Source organism: Megalops cyprinoides, chromosome 19, assembly GCF_013368585.1.
Source record: "Megalops cyprinoides isolate fMegCyp1 chromosome 19, fMegCyp1.pri, whole genome shotgun sequence".
Classification (NCBI taxonomy): Eukaryota; Metazoa; Chordata; class Actinopteri; order Elopiformes; family Megalopidae; genus Megalops; species Megalops cyprinoides.
In genome coordinates, this window is record NC_050601.1 from 17106331 (window position 1) to 17124243 (window position 17913).

Sequence of the window (17913 nt, forward strand, 5' to 3'; positions counted from 1 at the left end):
TGTTTCCTACCTGGCAGGGATGAGGAGGAATGGGTCCGAGGCAGGCCGTGCGTGTGCAGATTGGGCTGAAAGACAAGACATCGTAAATGAGAAGGGGGTTACAGGGGGCCATTCTTAACCAGCCATCCCTATGGACCTGCTCAGATTCATCTTTCACGTTTCATCTTCTGACATTTTGCCTCAAGACATTGTTATTCAACAGGTGAGCCTATAATTGCTTGAGATAGCATGTGAGCCCATATTTTATTGGTCTTTTACTGGTCTTTTTTAAGCTTTATTTTATTGGCCCAACCTCATTACTGATACTGTATTCTTCACACATTTCTGCTTACTCAAAAAGCTGTTGGGCAGAGCTTGTACCTAAACAATGTTTCGTAACACAGTATACAATCCTCCATCATCTCTGTATACCAAACATTCCACCATCCCCATAAGAGTGAAATCAGGGTTAGCTCTGGCCACTGAACTCACACTCCTGTCCTTTAATCCACTTCCTGCTCAGACCTGTAATCTTCAGTAATAAGTAACTGTTTAATCCCCCTCAATCACCTGCAATATCCGACTTGTAGCATTGCTCTGTTTCTGCAGCTCTTTAAAACGTGCAGTAATCTGGTCACAAAGATACGGCAACAACAGGATAAAGGTCCACGGCCCAGGGTGCAACAGCACTGGAGACCCGATCACAGGCCATAACAGCACCTTTTTTACTGTCAATAGTGTGTAAAGGGACAGCCCTGTGTCAGTTTGTGGTGATGTTCTGCTGCCCCCTAAGATCCCTCTGAGATGTCCTGTAAAGCAGACTGCCCTCCTGCTCTGTGATACTAGCGCATAAGATGTGCTCCACATTTTACTGGAATAAGCTGGGAAGCATATGTTGTACAATGGGAAATGTAGCAAATAGAGAGCCGGTAAATCTGAGCCCTCGCTTAGCTGGAGTAATGCCTGGAGCTGGTAAATCTGCTGTTTGAGCTAATGGGTCTCCTGAGAGCTGTAATTCCTCCACCTGCTGGATTAATCAGAACTATTTCTCACGGGCTCTTTTTCACAGGTTGATTTCAGGGCCGACCAAAGTAACTCGGCAGCCTACGAAATGCCTTTCTGAATACTGAAGATATAGTGTGTGGAAGACTTCCCGCATTGAGAGGAGGGTTACAGAACTCAAGCATTCATCGCAGCTAGAATGAAAACCGTCTCCAGGTGATTTTCCTGAAACCGATCTGAAGCTGAAGTGTTGCATTGTGGGGGCGGAGGTTTGCGGTTCCGGGACTGACCTGCGAGGCGGAAAGCGCGCCAGTCCCGCTCAAGAAGGGGAGGCGGGAGCCGTCCGGCGCGTGGGCCTGCCCCAGGGGCTCCTTCTTCATCAGGGCCTCTGCCCGCTTGATGATGTCACGCATGCGGTGGATGAAACCCTCCTGCTCAGAGGGCAGGATGAACTCATTGTGCACCTGGGAGCCGCACGCAGACACAAACGCGCGCGGTCAAACAGAGGTGTGCACAGGCACATGCAGACAAAGACACAAGTAGATGTCCGCAGATGCACACATGCACGCCATGTAAAATGAATGCAGATGTGTAGAACCACGCAGACAGGGCAGATACACAGACACAAACAGGCAACACACACATATTCAAAGCCGCAGGTATGTACAGACACAGAGGGGCACACACAGGAACAGAAACAAAAAGAAGAGAAAGACAAAAGGGAGCATTACACGTATTATTATACATGTATCTGCCAGGGTCATTTTCCAGAGGTCAAGGTCATTTTTGTATGTTAATTTGCACACATAGAATAGACACTAGTGGATTTCATCACCTCTGTCAGCATGTTCTTACTCAGTTCATGCAATAAATAACATGGGGAAGATGCAGTTGAATTTTTTCAACAATTTTCCCGTCCCAATAAACCAAGGGGTGCTGTACTTCTTTCTACACACAGTGCAGCAATGCCTGTGACGTAGAACAATGAAGGCACATAGCTGCCAAAATTCCTTAAATCCATACAGGGGATCCCAATTCTTCCAATCTGCCTTTAAATCAAGTCACAAGTTACGTGAGAGTAACTACTATACTATTCCAGTGAGCAGTGATACGTGGATGCAAATTGCTTATCTACGCCTACAGAACTCTTAGCTCTCACGTAACGTGAAGGACTAGTTCTCCAGAAACAAGACGCAAACATCTGCGGTGCTGGGCTTGATAGGACGTTATCTCTGCACTGTCCTGTTTTCCTGTGGGCGTGTACAAAGTGCCAAGTCTGCTGTCAACAGAAGCGTAGCAGCTTGTGGATACTTTTGACAAAGTTTTGAGAATTTTGAGTTCAAAGAGTTCTTAGAATTGACAAACCCATCTCTACAATGTCTAACCCTTTGCCTTTATTTGTATTATCCCAGAGTGACCGAGCTGTGTGCAGAGGGGTGACATATGGCGAGGGGGACTCACCATGACTGCAGCAATGTCCTCTGGATTGTCTCCATCCAGGTCAAACTTGAATGTCACCATCTTGTTGTTGTGCGTCTGTAGCTGGCACTCCACCACCCGGTCGACTTTGTCAGAGAGCTGGAGGCAGACAAGAACAGGCTGTTTGCTTTCAGGCTGGAAAAAACTACAACAGAATAAGAGCAAAGAGAGAACTGTGTGTGTGTGTGCGTGCGTGCGTGCGTGCGTGCGTGTGGGTACGTGCCTGCATGTACTTCCACTGCCACTCCAACAAATGAACACAGATATGGCTCAACTAAACAGCACCACTGGGGGGAGCTCTTTGCCCATTGGGTTGACTGAAAACTCATCGTGTGTGGCTGGAAAACGACATTGGTAAGGCGCTGAGGAGCTGGCTGAATCGGTTCCCTACCCCAGTGATGCGCAGCCGGGAGCGGGCCCTCCTCCTGAACAGTTTGCTGGTGTTGCGTTTGGTGGAACCTTTGCCGCTCTTCTCTGACAGGCCCTCGTTCCCGTCACTCAGTCCAGACGTAACGTCAGAGGCGTAGCTGCGTGGAGACATTGATCACATGATCAATCAGCCACGGACATTACTCTTTACAAACTAAAGATTTGAATTTCATTTCTTCAGAAAATTCTAAAAGTCGTAGGGCAATTAGCATTACACTAGTTTAGCACTTAACTCAGTATCTTACTGACCTCTAGTAATACTTCTTGATAACTACTCTTAGTATAGTGATGCACTTATTTGGAAGTTGCTCTGGGTAAGAGTGTCTGGTAAAAGACGTAATGTAATGTAATAATGTTAACAAAAGACAGCGCTGTAATGTACTTGAAAAACTACAGTTTAATACCTTATGGTTCTTCACCTCACAGTTAAATAGGCATGGATACCCAAAAGCAACGGACCAATTTCCATTTCCTTCCACATGTTTTTCATGCTCTGGCGTCAGAGCGTGGCATTCTCCCACTCTAATGCATGAGTGATGAATGGCCACTTGATTTATAACTCCATGCAATCTCCATATGAGCCTTCAAAGCTTATACAGGTGTACAATGAATAACAACACCATTTGCAAATGCAATTTTCCACAATCCGCAGAGAGAGGGAGAGGCTGAGCAAAGCGTTGGCCAGTCTAAAGTAGGTTATGAAATGACAAGATGCTTTCTGAGCTATTTTGTTCATACAAATGAAGGGTTTTACAATACGGATACATACTACAGTAAAGGTACAGAACAGCTTGTTCATTTCTGAATTTGCAGTTAACATTAAGCTTAAATCACGTGTAGCCTAAAAGGCGGGGAAGATTCAAAAACATAATAATGTCTACAATATGCAGAATCTTAAGACCAAATGAAAATTAAAAGACAGACAGGTTGCACAGCATACCAGAATACTATTCATCACTTTAGATGTGTATAGAAGGATTTGAACTGTCTATTTGGACAAATCACCATCAGCTAGTATCCACACACACACAAGGCTGAGAGACAGCGTGGTTACACAGGCTCTAAGTGCAGGTCTCTCTTTAAATTAAACATGCTGACTATTTAGTCTTAAGGGCCTTTTAGTGCAATAGCCAATGTTTCTCCCTGCCCCCACCCCAGAGAGAGCCATTAACATTTACAGGCTCCTGAACGAAGATGTAACTCAGCCGAATTCTGTTTATCTCTCTATCCACAGTAATAATGTACAGGACTGGGGAATGGCTATGAGCCATGCTGAATGGCTAGAAAGACCCCTCAGTTGAGCCAGAGTCCTGTTTTGCTTGGTGGACATTAAATTGTGTTGGTTTGTCAGGTGACACAGCTATAGCCACAGCAGCCATTTGTCTAAATCAGCGCTGACGTCAATGTTGTCATTCCGGGGAACAAGACGGCCCGTACGATTCCATTTGCCCCAGACCTCCGTTAATTGAAATGCGAGGAAAATGCGCAAATGTGTCGACCGGTGCATTAACTCACAGAGGTGTTTTGTGCTGTTACTCTCATGAAAAACTGCACCATTCTGCTTTGACATTTGTCATTTTCATTTTTCCTATTTTTGCCCTTGCAAATGCAGAAAATATGTGGCCAAAAAAGCTAACTCGGCAAGCCCACTGATTGGCAGTTAGCAAAAGGTCTCCAGAGAAAATCACCACAGTTCATTTCTTTTTGTTACAAAAACACAAAAAAAAAAAAAACGGGTGGTGCAGGGACCTCTAAGCTGTGAATTGTTTTCATATGCCTCAGAACACAAAATATATATTATTAAAATATCAAATAAATATTAAATAGAAACATTCAGCCTTTAAATTAGCATGGCACTTTATTAACCATTTAGCCACAAATTTTTTTTGCAGGTGGCCACACCGTACAAATATGTGAAAGAAGGCTTGAGGGTTACCTATCAACAGGAGAGGAGAAGCCACTGGCCGACCCAGACTGAGCACGCTCAGTATTGTTTGACACCGCAATACTCTGGAAAGTATGGAAAATACAACAAGGGGAGAGTCAATCAATAAATAAAACACCACACATCAGGGTAGTAATATTAATGACATCCGTCATGGTAGCAAGGGCAATTTCATCAGAACTCTGATCTCAGGTATGGTGTGCACATCTGTTTCTTTCTTCTGGCACTCCTCTCTCAAGACTACCCACCGAGGGGAATCGGAGAGCTGGGATTGGTGGGGCCGCTGTGGGTGTGGCCTCTGTGGGTGCCGTCTCTGAGGGCGGGGCCTCAGTGGTCGGAGCTGAGGTGGAGCCGACAGGCTGAGCCAATGGGAGGGGCCCCTCTAAGGCATCCTGGAACCCGGAGGAGCTCAGATACCCGTCCGTCTCACAGTCAGCTGTCAGTGGAGCGCACACAGAGGAGACACAGAGACAGACGCCATGAACACGCGCCCTCGGGGGACAGGCAAAGACGACAGACAGACGAGCTCAGAGCGGGGCCCTCTGCGGGGATTAGCAGGGCTAAAGGGTAACCACAACAAATGGGCTGCTAAACAGAGCTCAGTGGGGTTAGCCCACATTAACGGCTGCACCAACACAGGGCCGTTAGGCTGTGCAAAACGTCTCAGCGACAAAACCTGCACTGCTCACATTTTCCGAAACCCAATAATGACATCACCGTTCACCGAAGACAAGGCACAAACAGCTGCACCTTGCATTTAGCGAACCCTGTTACTTAGACTGAATAATTCAGTTTATCTGCACTGCTTTAAAGTTCACACTGGCCACTCACATATCCAAAGACCTCATTTGACAATGACAAGCATTCAAAAAATTACTCCAGTCTCAGTGTAGCTGAGGACTGAATCCAAGCTGGTAGGTGGATTCTGTGCTGAACCACACGGTTTTAACAACCTTCAACAAGTTCTTCAACTTCATGTTCAACAACTATGCAGTTCAGATGTTGAAGGCAAGCCAACTAGCAGATTAGACACTTAAAGAAACACACCTCCGTGCTCCAGTCTCTAAAAGATGTTTTACATCTGTAACACTTTATTTCCAGAGAAGGTTTTTCACTATTTATGGCAGTGTGAACACCCACTCACACAGCAGGGTAAATTAGTACTATTTTATAAGTCTACCCCTTCACTGCAAAACAAAAAACAAAGACTATAACTAACTATAACCAAACCCCACAGTTTGCTCATGACTACATTAACCAGCAAGGCAGCCAAGCAGTCAGCAGGAAGAGACATGAGTTCCCTCTGTGAATGTTTACTACAACACATGGGGTCTAACGACTGGATCGGCCATTGTTTATGTTGGTAGCAGGTAGTGTGACGTCTTGTTCTGAACTGAAACAAAAGAGCAGGTTAATAATTCGAATTGGTTGCACTGATTAGGTGGCTGTGAGCGGGTCCTGAGCAAAGTGCGTATTGTGGCAGGTGAGGTCTGTGTTGCGGTTCGCTCCTCATGCTTACAGGTGGCGGAGGAGCAGCTGGTGTGGCGGATGTGGAAGTGCTGGTGCTGGTCGACCTCCGGCTCCTCGGGCTCCGCCGGGAGGCTGCCGTTTATGCCAGAGTCCACCGAGCCGTTGACCGGCGACGGGGTGGGGCCGTTGACCGGCGGGGGCGTGGGGCCGGAGACAGTGAGCACGGGTGGGGTCAGGGCTGGGGCGGGGCTCTCGGAGGCCTGGCTGCTGGGCCTGGGGGCAGGAGGCTCGGGTTCAGGCGCGGGCTCCGGCTCCTCCTCGATCACCTCTTTCTCCTTCCTCTTCCTGAGCTCCTCCATCATTCGACGGTGCTTCTCTCGCCGGCGCTTGATGGTGGTCACGCGGTCGCGGATGGCCTTAGCCACCAGCTTGTAGTCGGCCTCACACACAAAGCCCAGCACCACCTGTGAGGGAGCACAGAGAGGTTAAGATACCTCCAGCTTATGTACATAGAGTCCAGCCTCTCTACTGCATGAACAAGTGGCACTTCTGTCTATCCCGGTTTGATGCACGTGCATAAAGGCAAATCCAGTCATTGTGTATCCACTGTTTACCGCTTCATTTTAAGCGATGATTAAGGCATGAAGGTTTTTTTTCCTCAAGGTCCTCTGTCTACACAGTGTCAAGTGCCAGGTATTCAGTTTGTTCTCGAGTTTTTTAAAAGGGGGAGCAAGAGATGAAACTTCATGGAATTTTTCTCATTAAAACTGACCTTGGCTGTGTGATCAGCTGACATACTATCAAAGCCAAGATCCCCTTCTCTTCCAGGGCCCAGAGCTTCACTCTCAGGTTTCCCCGGCGATGACCGAATGTTAAAATGAACCTTGACACAGTGTCCGAGCCACTTCGCTTCAGATCACTGTCTAATTATATGTGTTGAACCAATGTATGACACTTTGGCCACCTCACGCCTCAAACAGTCAAGTTACAACATAGCAGATCCACTGTTACTGGAATTACACTTCCAAGTATAATTCATTTTGGCCAAGACTCCCTTGATATCTTTCATAGAGTTTCTAATAATGCTGCTTTGTCGCATATCAAATGGATGATTCTAGAATGTATAAACACGACATGAGTCCCACAAGGACATTTCGCTGTTGTGAACACATATATGATGGAGGGTGATTTAGGTTGACAAGCTTATGAGCCTGAAATGACCCATCTCATGAGTAAGTCAAACAGTGCTGACAAAAGTGGCATCCGGCTTCTCATTCCGCCACTTCTCTTCTCAGCGTTCTCTGTGGTTAGCCATGCCGGGGACAATTTATTCCACCCCGTGGGATCCACCATTTTGTGGCATAACCTCAACTTTACAGCAACTCATAAAGCCACTCCCTTGCCAATGAAGGAAGTGAGCTCTACTAACCACAATTCATTTGTAGTGCTTACGTTTCTCGCAGTAAATCTTTTAAATTGAATTCTACCCAAGCAATAACTATGCTCATGCTTCAAATGATTGTGCTGTCATCTGTCATAAACAAGAGCCAATTTGGGGGTATGAATATGACTGTAGAATATCACTGTACGTTATATCATTTCAAAATATTTTTTAAAACCATATATGGCTGTATTTATCCAGGTTTGGGGCCCCCCAGAATGATCTGCCAGCTGTTTAAGTCACTAAGTTGGAGGTCTAATCCAAAACTCATTTCAACTCTGTTTTGTCCTCAGCAAGTTCTACGGTTGCTGTAATAAAACATCACTTGTTAGAGCTAGAAAGTGTGGGAAGTCAAGTGCATTAGGATTAGACTGAATAGAAGCTAAACTAGGGACACCTCTGGTTTAACTGAGCCAGCTGTTCCACTGAATTGGACAAAGAGAGCAGAGCAGGGCAGCCCTTCTGTTATGAACCCTGATAAGGGGAGTCGGAGCTGGGGTTGGAGTGATGCATACCATCTCCTGAGCCACCTCCTCGGGCACGTCCTTGTAGAGCTCGAACAGAAACTCAATGGCGTTGTTGTCCTTGTACTTCCCGTGCAGCTTCTTGGTGTCGTCCATGCGGAGCCACAGCTTGAGCCCCGACTTCACCATGTCGTCCTCCTCGGCCAGCTCCACGTGCACCCCGTTGTTTTCCTGGAAGAAGGCATGCTCCAGCAGGTCCTGGATGGTGTATCTGGGGGAGATACATCAGGCAGCGTGAGGGGGACAGCCATGCGTGGGAGTTTTTCACATATAGGACTGGCTGAGAGCAGAGGGCCTGTTTTGGGTGAGGGGTGGGTGAGGGCGTATGGACAAGGTGCGAGGGGGGAGAACATGAGGTGGAGCATGGGATAGGGGAAGAGAGAAGTGCCTGTTTGGAGGGAGTAACAGTTCTAGATGATGACGTATAGAGCTTGGTCAATGGGGGTCACTGCAGTGATGTCATGGGAAAGCCGATATTCTGGTAGAAAGCTATACAATGTGATTATCAAGCCCCACTAAGAATGGTAACATTGATTACAGGCATTTGTCTGCGGTTGTTTCTCACACTACTGACCTCTTGATTACATCTGAGCTCTGACACACCTCTGACAGACATAACAGCTATTTATTTATTTTTTTCACGGCTTATGTCTTAAGAACCAATGTGAAATACCATAGGCCTGCACACTGAAAGGGCTTTTGTGACATCTTTTGTCAGTTCCCTTGTATGAACGATGGCATTATTGTTGCTATTCTGTGCCAGCTAGAAAAACAAGCCTGACTGGTGCAACACCTACTTCGCTGAAGAATACCCAGGGACTACTCACACCAATGAGCCAGGCAACAGACACACACCTTCAGGCAAGAGTCCCACCATGAACTGATACCGTGCAATGGAGAGAGACCGTGTGATAAGGCAGGGCTCGTAATTACCTTTCGTGTTTATTCATGCGGATGCATCCCTCGATGATCTCTTTCAGCTCCGGGACTTTTACTTTGAAAAAGCTGTCCGGCTTCATTCCCTGCAAGGCGGAGTCAGGGAAAACACAGGAGGCATTTAAATGTCAGAGGCATCAATCATGACAGCAGCAGCTACATGCTGGGAGGGGAAGTGAAGCACGGGGATGCATCCATACAAACAGCACACAGCACATGTGGTGATGACATCACTGCGGGTCACCTACTGTGATCAGATCTTATAAAAACAAACTGTATCTAATGGGGACATTGCCTTGATGTGTACTGGGTACATCCAACATCCAGCTACATCCAATGCCCTACCTGGGGTTCATTTTATATTTATATACTTTTTTTAAACCACTCATTTCAAGCCCGGGCTTCTGTGCCTGGGTCCTGCTACTCTAGCCTTCCCCACTGCTGCTGCTGTACTGACACCAAAAACAGTCCCCTCCCACCACTGAGTGCATCTGCAGTGCATGTAGAGATGGGCAAATTCTCTGTGACAAAGGTCTTCAACATGGAGATGGAGAGAGAGAGGGGAGTGAGACAAGGGAGAAGGAAATACTCCAAATGTCAGGCAGGAAGAATATGGTGCCATTCACCCAGCAAGAGAGAAATTCAGTCAGTCCTGTCTGAGATAGAGTGTTCGGTTTTTGAGAATAGACAGACTGATACACAGGGTGTCCCATTTTCACTTGCTGACAACTTCTGACTGAAAAAAAAATGTACCGGTGTTTAGAAAGGTGAACTAACACCTCTTTGTGAAATCTGCAGGAGAGGAATGGAGAGATAACAAAACTAAAGATGACGTCAATCCAAGTTTGCTGGGTTTCCACAGTGGTCCCGAAATGCTTGCTCCAAAGCAAATGAAGAGGGAGCTGATTTAGCAGGTGCTGGTGGATTGACGGCTTTAGCCTGCACTTGCCCCAGGTATGAGTGATGTACATTTCTCTTACTTTGACTGAAAAAAGGATCAGAGTGAAAAACAGACAAGAAACAGAATATCTGTTTATATCAGAACTTAACATGCCCTGTCTAGCACTGTAAAACATAGAGTATTTGGAAAAAGTAGTATTTGGAAAGGGGAAAAAGATTGTTCCTCATGCACATATTGCGACTGACTCGCAGGTCGGTCGAGTACGGCTTATTGTGAGTGTAACAGTGCCCTGGAGTGTTCTGCATGTCCTTGAAAAGCAGTTTACATGATAATGCAGACTTTGTTCACGGAAAGACTGACTTCACTACATATTTCAGCATTACCAAAGCAAATAACGGTCACACTGAAACCACACAAGAGGAAGGGGAAGGCAAACGTAGCAGTAGGAACTCAGACTACACAATACAGAGCAACTCTAAGAATTTGGGATACACAAGATATGAAATATTCTTATCATGCCTTCTAAAAGAAAACAAAGGCTTGGTTGGAGGTAAACAGGCCCAACTGTGTGCAGAACTGTATGAAGATTATGGCACATGGTCACGTCAGTGCCCTGACTCCCTGACAGAGGGTATCGGAGAAGGAAAAGGACACACATGACCTTGGCAACAGGGTGCAAACAGAGGTCTCTTTATGCTCTGTTGTCTTTTGGGATAATGTGGTCCCATAGTTTGGGAAGGGAAATACTGAAGCATGAGGGCTTGTGGGAGCCAAGCAGGATGATAGACATGTTAACTATAGCCCTGCCCATGTGACAGCATACATTTGACAGAGACAGATGGAGAGACGCTGGTCTTATTGCCCTAACAAATAACTGTCTCAATGATTGCAGCACTGCTCTCGATATGAGGGCTCCACCATTAACAACCCCCATTAGAACAGGAGAAAATCAGTTTTTTTTTTCCACTTCTTTTCTGGATTTCTGTAACTGGGGCCCCAACAGCTTTTTTAAGCAGAACGTAATAGAGTACTAAAACATGAACATTTTGTATGAACAAGCAAATTAGGTTTGACAGCATAAATGCTTTTTTTGCTCCCAACAGACTTGGATTCATTAAGCAAATTGGAGTACGTGTAATTCCTAGCAAACACACTGAAAGCATTTGATAATGAATGAGACACAATGGGCTTACTTTTTGACCAGAAACTTGGCAACCTGTTTAGGACAAATCCTTTGCACAAATGGAGCTTTTATAAAGCGACTGATGTGGAAAAGTGTGGGCATAATGGCTTAAAGGACATGGAAAAGGAAAAGCATTAAGACAATCTGTCTGCTATTGGCAACAAGTCATCCCAAAGACGAGATAATGTTTACAGAAGGAAAATCTTTCAACTGTATCCCTACCACACTATTAAACTATGGGTGGCTCAAGGCCGCACGCCACTCACACTTTCCAGAGGGCCCGATGCATTCATCCTTCTCTGCCCAACACTCATTTCTCCATTCTCCCTGAATGCCAGGGCTCTCACTCTTTTACACTTATGGTGCATTTGCTGCCTGAATTATATCTGCACAATGCATGTAAATAACTTCTTCCTCTTCTGGTTTTAATTTTGCTGTAGACCCTTCCAACAAAAAATACAATTACAGTTAAGACACAATACAGAAGAGAGTGTCACTATCACAGTAAATCCATTTTGCTGTTCAACAACACTTCAGTGCTCACAGTGTGGGGGGTAGGAGGTGAGGGGGGAGGTGGTTGAGGGGTGAAGGGGCGGAGTCTTCTCCACAGTGTCTCCAGTTGCTAATTATAGACCTTCTCTGGGCGGGCCTGCTGAGGCAGGACTGTTACACGAGCTCTCCGCTGCCAGGCACATCGGGGTCAGGAGATCAACAACCCCACGCTCCCCACATCCCAGCATGCACCTGTCCACACAGTAAAACACAGGCTGGGTCATGAGGCCCATTCACCAACACAGAGCGGAAGAGCCATATATGGTTGTGGGCTACAGCAGCCAGGATATGTTCTTGATTTATCAGCGTACCGTTTCACCTTAACGACTCCTGAGGGGCCGGGAATCAAAGCAATCTGAGCAACACCTTGCCCCTCCAATGGCAATCCAATACATTCCAAGGCTGACCTCACTTGGCTACCTTTCTGGAAGTGTACAAAATCCACACTTTAAATTCAGTATGGACTGCATCACATTTTTTGTCAGCAGCAACTTCACAGTACTGTGATGTTGGATAGAAAACGATACAGAGGAAACATCTGGCAGAATGTCACTATTTCTTTAAGTTCATTAAAAGCAGTCACTGGATCATTCTTAGACTATTAACTGAAGGCTCAGTTGAGGAGTTTGTGGAAAGTCATCATGAAATGACCTTAACCTGGTTAAACCACGATTTACGAGTACAAAAATCTCACACCCTCTCCAGCCCACTGTTTCCATCATCTCTGTTTGACGAGGTGTCAACAACCGTGCCATAAAGGCCTGCTGTAAACCCCTCCTCAGGATCCAGACCAAAGATGGTAACCTTTCCTGCACCAGGCATCTACCTCTCTTGTAATTCCAAGTGTAATAAATATGAACAATACAAGTCTGGAAAATCTTCTCTAACGAATTGGCTGAGCAGAAGATAAGCCAGCTAGCTGATATGGAAACCATACAAAGTCATACCAAGAACTTCCCTTCTGAGAACCTTAAGAGCATTGCGAGACGGGAAGAAACTTTCTCAAACAAATGTTTCAGAAATATAAGCTACAAAGACCTGCCCTTGAAAAGCGGAGTGCTGGAAAACCTTTGGGACTGATTTCAAAAAGAGCGCTAAGTGAACTTCCGAGTATTCAGACTTTGCTTTTTCACTTGCCTGTGAGAAGCAGCTAGAGGAGCAACACAGAGGCACCCTGCAGAGCCTCTACAGTTTTACATGGCTATATAAAACACTCTGGGGGCAGGAATATTCATTACGTGCAGGACAAAAAGCCCTTAAAGTTTAACCGGTGACATTCAGTGGATATTCATCCTAGTTCATTGAAAAGAAGCTATGAAAAACATGTGAATGAAGTTAGTGACTAATATACAAACATTTTTCTGAGGAATCTCTTTAATCCTTCTAGTAATACAGCAGTGTTCCTTACAGCAATATAAAAGCCACTTATTCAACCAAAAATGTACTAGGCCTACAAGGTCCCTCATATAGCTGTAAGTGGTCCAAGTATGTGCTTTCTTTGCACATTTTCTAATAAGGGCTCCACAAACTGAATCTGTAATAGTCATTATAGATAATCATTACTATTATCATCATTAAGCTTACGTCTAATTGGAACTTCCTATGTAGATGAACTGGTTGAGAGGAGTTTCGTTGGATGTACAGTATTAAGCACTAACCAAGTCCAGGAACAATCCAACAAAGTTCGTCTATGAGACCTTGGTACATTGAACCAAACTGGACTTTTATTTTCCAGCAGCTACCCTATGTGCCATTAAAACTGAGCTTTCTGACATTCCCAGGATGCACTTAGAGCTCTGGCCCACAGACAGCCTGAAGCCAGGATAGCAGACAGTGAAGATGACGGGGGAGGGAGGGGGGGGGGGGCGTTCACTCGGCTCCTGGGGTGTTAGATTTCCATTTCACGACCCACTGAGATGATAATGTGGCGCCCCAGAAACACAAATGAAAGAACACTCTGCAGAAATGAATACGAGCTGTGGACTCCCACCTTGTACATCACACCTTGTAATGCTACATGCTGTTCGGTGCTGGGGGAAACACTCCAGTTGCCTTGTCCCAAGAGGACAATAAACATAAGAATAACAGGTAGTGTCTTCTAAAATTCTACGTGATAATCACTTGGATTTTTCTGAAACTCACACCCAGCCACAATACAACATTGTGGATGAATATGCTGTGATGATAAATCAGGCCCAAAGCACAAACACACAGTTGCTGGGTCTTACAGAACGGATGTTCTCTGCTTTTTAAATAAATATACAGATTCACGGATTCATTGACCTTAGACAAATATGATCAGACTATTTACTGACATGATAATGCTACGGAAACATTTAGTATCACTATCCAGGACTTTCTCCGCCATTGTCCCCCAATGGTGGAATGAACTTCCACACTCCAAGAAACAGCTGAAGACACAGCTCTTCTGCTCTCACCTGAGCACCTGAAACACTACCCCCTAAAGGAATTTCTCATTTCTCAAACTGTTTCCTACTAAACTATAAAATAAAATGTAATTTAATGGTTTAACACACTCATTAGCTCTACCAGCTAGCTTGTACCTTGCCCGGCCAACCATTGAAACCTGGTCATGCAGCGCTTCTAATATTGTTGACTCCTTATGGTTTTTTGCTTGTATTGTACTCTACCTCACTTGTAAGTCACTTTGGATAAAAGCGTCTGCCAAATGAATAAATGTAATGTAAATGTAGTTCTGCTCAGGCTTTCTGGGAAACCCTGCATTCCAAACATGTGTCACATTAAGCACAAATTTATACAAAATGCAATCTGGTAATGAGTAATTAAGTCACAGCTCTGTAATGTTCACTGTAATGGTACAAACAGGACTTGGATATAGTTTCTCACAGTGTAATCACAGATTATCGCACCAACAGAGGAGAATTTGTGAGGACCACTTTTTAAATGTTTCTCACAGCAACTATGATGTATTTATTTTTCCTCTCCTGTAAGAAGACATGTCTCTGACATCTGTAGAGTTGGTGGTTTGCAATTTAACAGCCTCATAAAAAAGTCTGTGAGAGTAAAATGATCTTTGCATGGGTGGCGAGGGTCTGGAAGAGATGTGCGCCTGTGGGTGTCTTCACAAGAGATAAAACCTACACAATACTTTACAGGGAGCTCTGAGACGGTGCAATTTGCATCACATTAGTAAAGCTACAGGAGAAAGATGATTTGTAAAGGAGTTGAGCTAAGGCTTGGTGATGTCAGCCTACTTTTCATGCTGCAAACACAGCTCATCTCAGGACACAATGCCATCCATAGTCTGCTGTTATAGTACACTTCCTGCCTGATTGCAACAATGGTGGAAACCTTTAGCAGTTTGTTTTAACGAGTGTATAAACTGAAGGGGTTGACATTTAGAAGACCTTGGGCCCACTGTCGTAGTCTTAATGAAACTGAAAAATAGGACTGAGTTTTGTTTAAGGCTAATGTCTGTGGCCAAAAACAGCATAAAAAATATTTATCTCTCTTTCTGGCAAATGGGAAAAAGGTTCAATAAGTATGAAGGCGTGACAACACTGTGGGTAATTACACTGAAGCAACTAACTGAATGATGGGCAGGACATGATGTGCACCTCTAAAGCAGCTATCATATTTCAGTTCAACTGTTTTCAGTACCAGTATATTACCAGTAAAATATCTAATAGTCACAGGAACAACAGCGCATACAAAACACAACAGACCACATATTAACATCAGTCCATCACATAATGCCATAGCTAGCAACATTGTCATTGTATACATGTATGACATAATGTATGTGAGAGTTGTGATGGAAGCAAGGGGAAGCAATCTGAGGGGAAAACAAACTTTTGTGATAACCAACAATCACCCATTATCTTAACTTACGTTTGAAGAGCTAAGGCTATAGAATAGCATACCTTTGCTAACACACAGAAATATCGATTTTACAAGAATCAAAGAGCTGATGACAGAGTAATAAATAGAAAGTAGCTGAACACACTCCATGTGGAGATATGTACCTAGATGTCTTTCTCTGCCCCTGAATGGATGAAATACAAGTGTGCCATTGCTATCACTGAAATGAGTGTTCATTGAGAGGGCGGGTAGAGCATGTGCCAGTGAATTGCTAAAGTGGCTCGGTGGTTGCCATGGAGCGGGCTTGAGCTCCAGAGAGTGGCCACTCACACTGGTGACTTTGCGGTAGATCTGGGCGGCGTTCTGGCACTCGGAGTAGGGGTACTCGGACGTGGTCATCTCCAGGATGCACATGCCGAAGGCGTAGACGTCCACCGCCTCGTCGTACTTCTCCTCGTACATCTCCGGGGCCATGAACTCGGGCGTACCTAAGGGGGGGGCAACCTCAGTTATAGGCTGATGCACTCACATCATGCAGAGATGTGGCAGAGATGGCATGTGTCGGGCACCAGGTCTCTGATGGCACACGCTGGTGGCATGAATGAATAAACAAGCACATAAATACACCAAATACACCCCACTTTTTTAATATTGATGGGCACACTGACAATTTAATATTCAGCATTAACACCAAAAGGCAGGAGTGCTCTGTGCATTTAACAGTGTGCATCAGGCATGTTGCAATGACATGGTGCAGTGCAAAAATGCAGGGAACATGTCTGTGATCCTGTGCAGGTTCCAACCATAAGATGTGAACGCATGCTGACATTTCAAGACGAGATAACGTGTGGTAGCACCATCAAAGATGGACAAGGCATTCAGGTGTAATACGCACCATGTCAGCCACGTAAGTAGCACAGGACTGCGGTTTTAAGGACGATTACAAAGGAACTGATTATGAAATACAGCTCAAATGGTAGTGGTGGTGGAGTTGGGCGAGGAGCTCACCGATGACACTCTTGGCGAAGGAGGCGCTCTTGAGGGTGGCCAGCCCCAGGTCCCCGATCTTGACGGAGCCCGTGGGGCCGGTGATGAAGATGTTGTCGCACTTGAGGTCGCGGTGGATGATGGGAGGGGTGCGCGTGTGCAGGAAGTGCAGGCCCTTCAGGATCTGGTGACTCCAGCGTTGCAGCAGCTTCAGCTTCATCTCCTTGAACCTCTTAAGGTACCTGCGAGGCACCGAGGCGGACACAAAGAGGGGACAAGGGAAGTCAAACCTCTACCGCTACGCAGCTGTGTACATCAGGCATTATTTAACCTGGTTGAGCAGACCTCACGCTGCTCTTTAAATCTTAGAATTCATATAATGTGAAACATTCTCTTGGTTCGGGTTGGACAGATAATGCAAAATACGCCCTGAGATGCCTTGGGGATTATCCACTGAAAATTTATGCTGTGTTAAACTATCTTCCACAAATGCGGTATCTTACCAGCACATTCATGTCCAATTACACCAAGTTTTGAACTGGTTCTTTCTGTTTGTAAGACCTTGTTTGACACTTAGTGAGTCACCAAAGAAGCTGCGAAATGAGTACTCTGCATCATCTCCTGAAAGTCATTGCTGGTATTCAGAAGCCTTAACACTGTCACGGAGGACATGCCTCGTCTTTGTGCAGGTGTAAATAAACGAAATGTATACGTCATTAATGACAGGCAAATTAATCTCTACAAATCGCTTTAAGGGCGAAGCTCCCATCACCTGTCAATCATACTTATTTGAACAAAGTGAAACACATTGATTCATATCCATGAGCAACTTCCCAAGAGTATGCCCACCCCCACACAGTAAGTGGTTCATGAAATCTTAATCGCACAACACCGCATATTAGCCAGGCACAGCACACTGTGTCTCTGCTTTTCTCACAGCGGCGGGAGGGTGGACTCACGTCTTGAGGGTCCCCGAGGTCATGAGCTCCGTGACCAGGATGATGCACTTGTGGCCCTTGAGGGTGGACTTCCAGGAGTCGTAGAAGCGCACGATGTTGGGGTGCTGCAGGCACTTGAGCATCTCCACCTCCTCGCTGAAACGCTGCCGCTCCACCTTCGTCAGCCTCCGCGTCTGGACAGGGGGGTGGGGGGGTGGATTACGGCACGGCGTAGGTCAACATGAAGCAGCATCACTCAGAGCAACAATCACAGCCCAGAGCTCATGGGACAGGGGTGCTTTCA

The 17913-nt window shown here is 45.6% G+C and overlaps 1 protein-coding gene across 2 annotated transcripts in view; it reads right to left on the reverse strand.

Moving 5' to 3' along the window:
* Positions 1–17913, reverse strand: part of LOC118794866 (serine/threonine-protein kinase WNK4-like) — a 48339-nt gene that overhangs the window by 9376 nt on the left and 21050 nt on the right. For both annotated transcript variants that reach the window (XM_036553156.1, XM_036553155.1), the window contains exons 2-13: positions 17631–17803; positions 16693–16913; positions 16015–16172; positions 9203–9291; positions 8261–8480; positions 6354–6768; positions 5083–5270; positions 4826–4899; positions 2852–2987; positions 2443–2559; positions 1272–1445; positions 11–65 (exon numbers count right to left, since the gene is read on the reverse strand). In XM_036553156.1, coding sequence (XP_036409049.1) covers positions 11–65; positions 1272–1445; positions 2443–2559; positions 2852–2987; positions 4826–4899; positions 5083–5270; positions 6354–6768; positions 8261–8480; positions 9203–9291; positions 16015–16172; positions 16693–16913; positions 17631–17803 — 2020 coding nt within the window. The remainder of the gene's footprint in view (positions 1–10; positions 66–1271; positions 1446–2442; positions 2560–2851; positions 2988–4825; positions 4900–5082; positions 5271–6353; positions 6769–8260; positions 8481–9202; positions 9292–16014; positions 16173–16692; positions 16914–17630; positions 17804–17913) is intronic.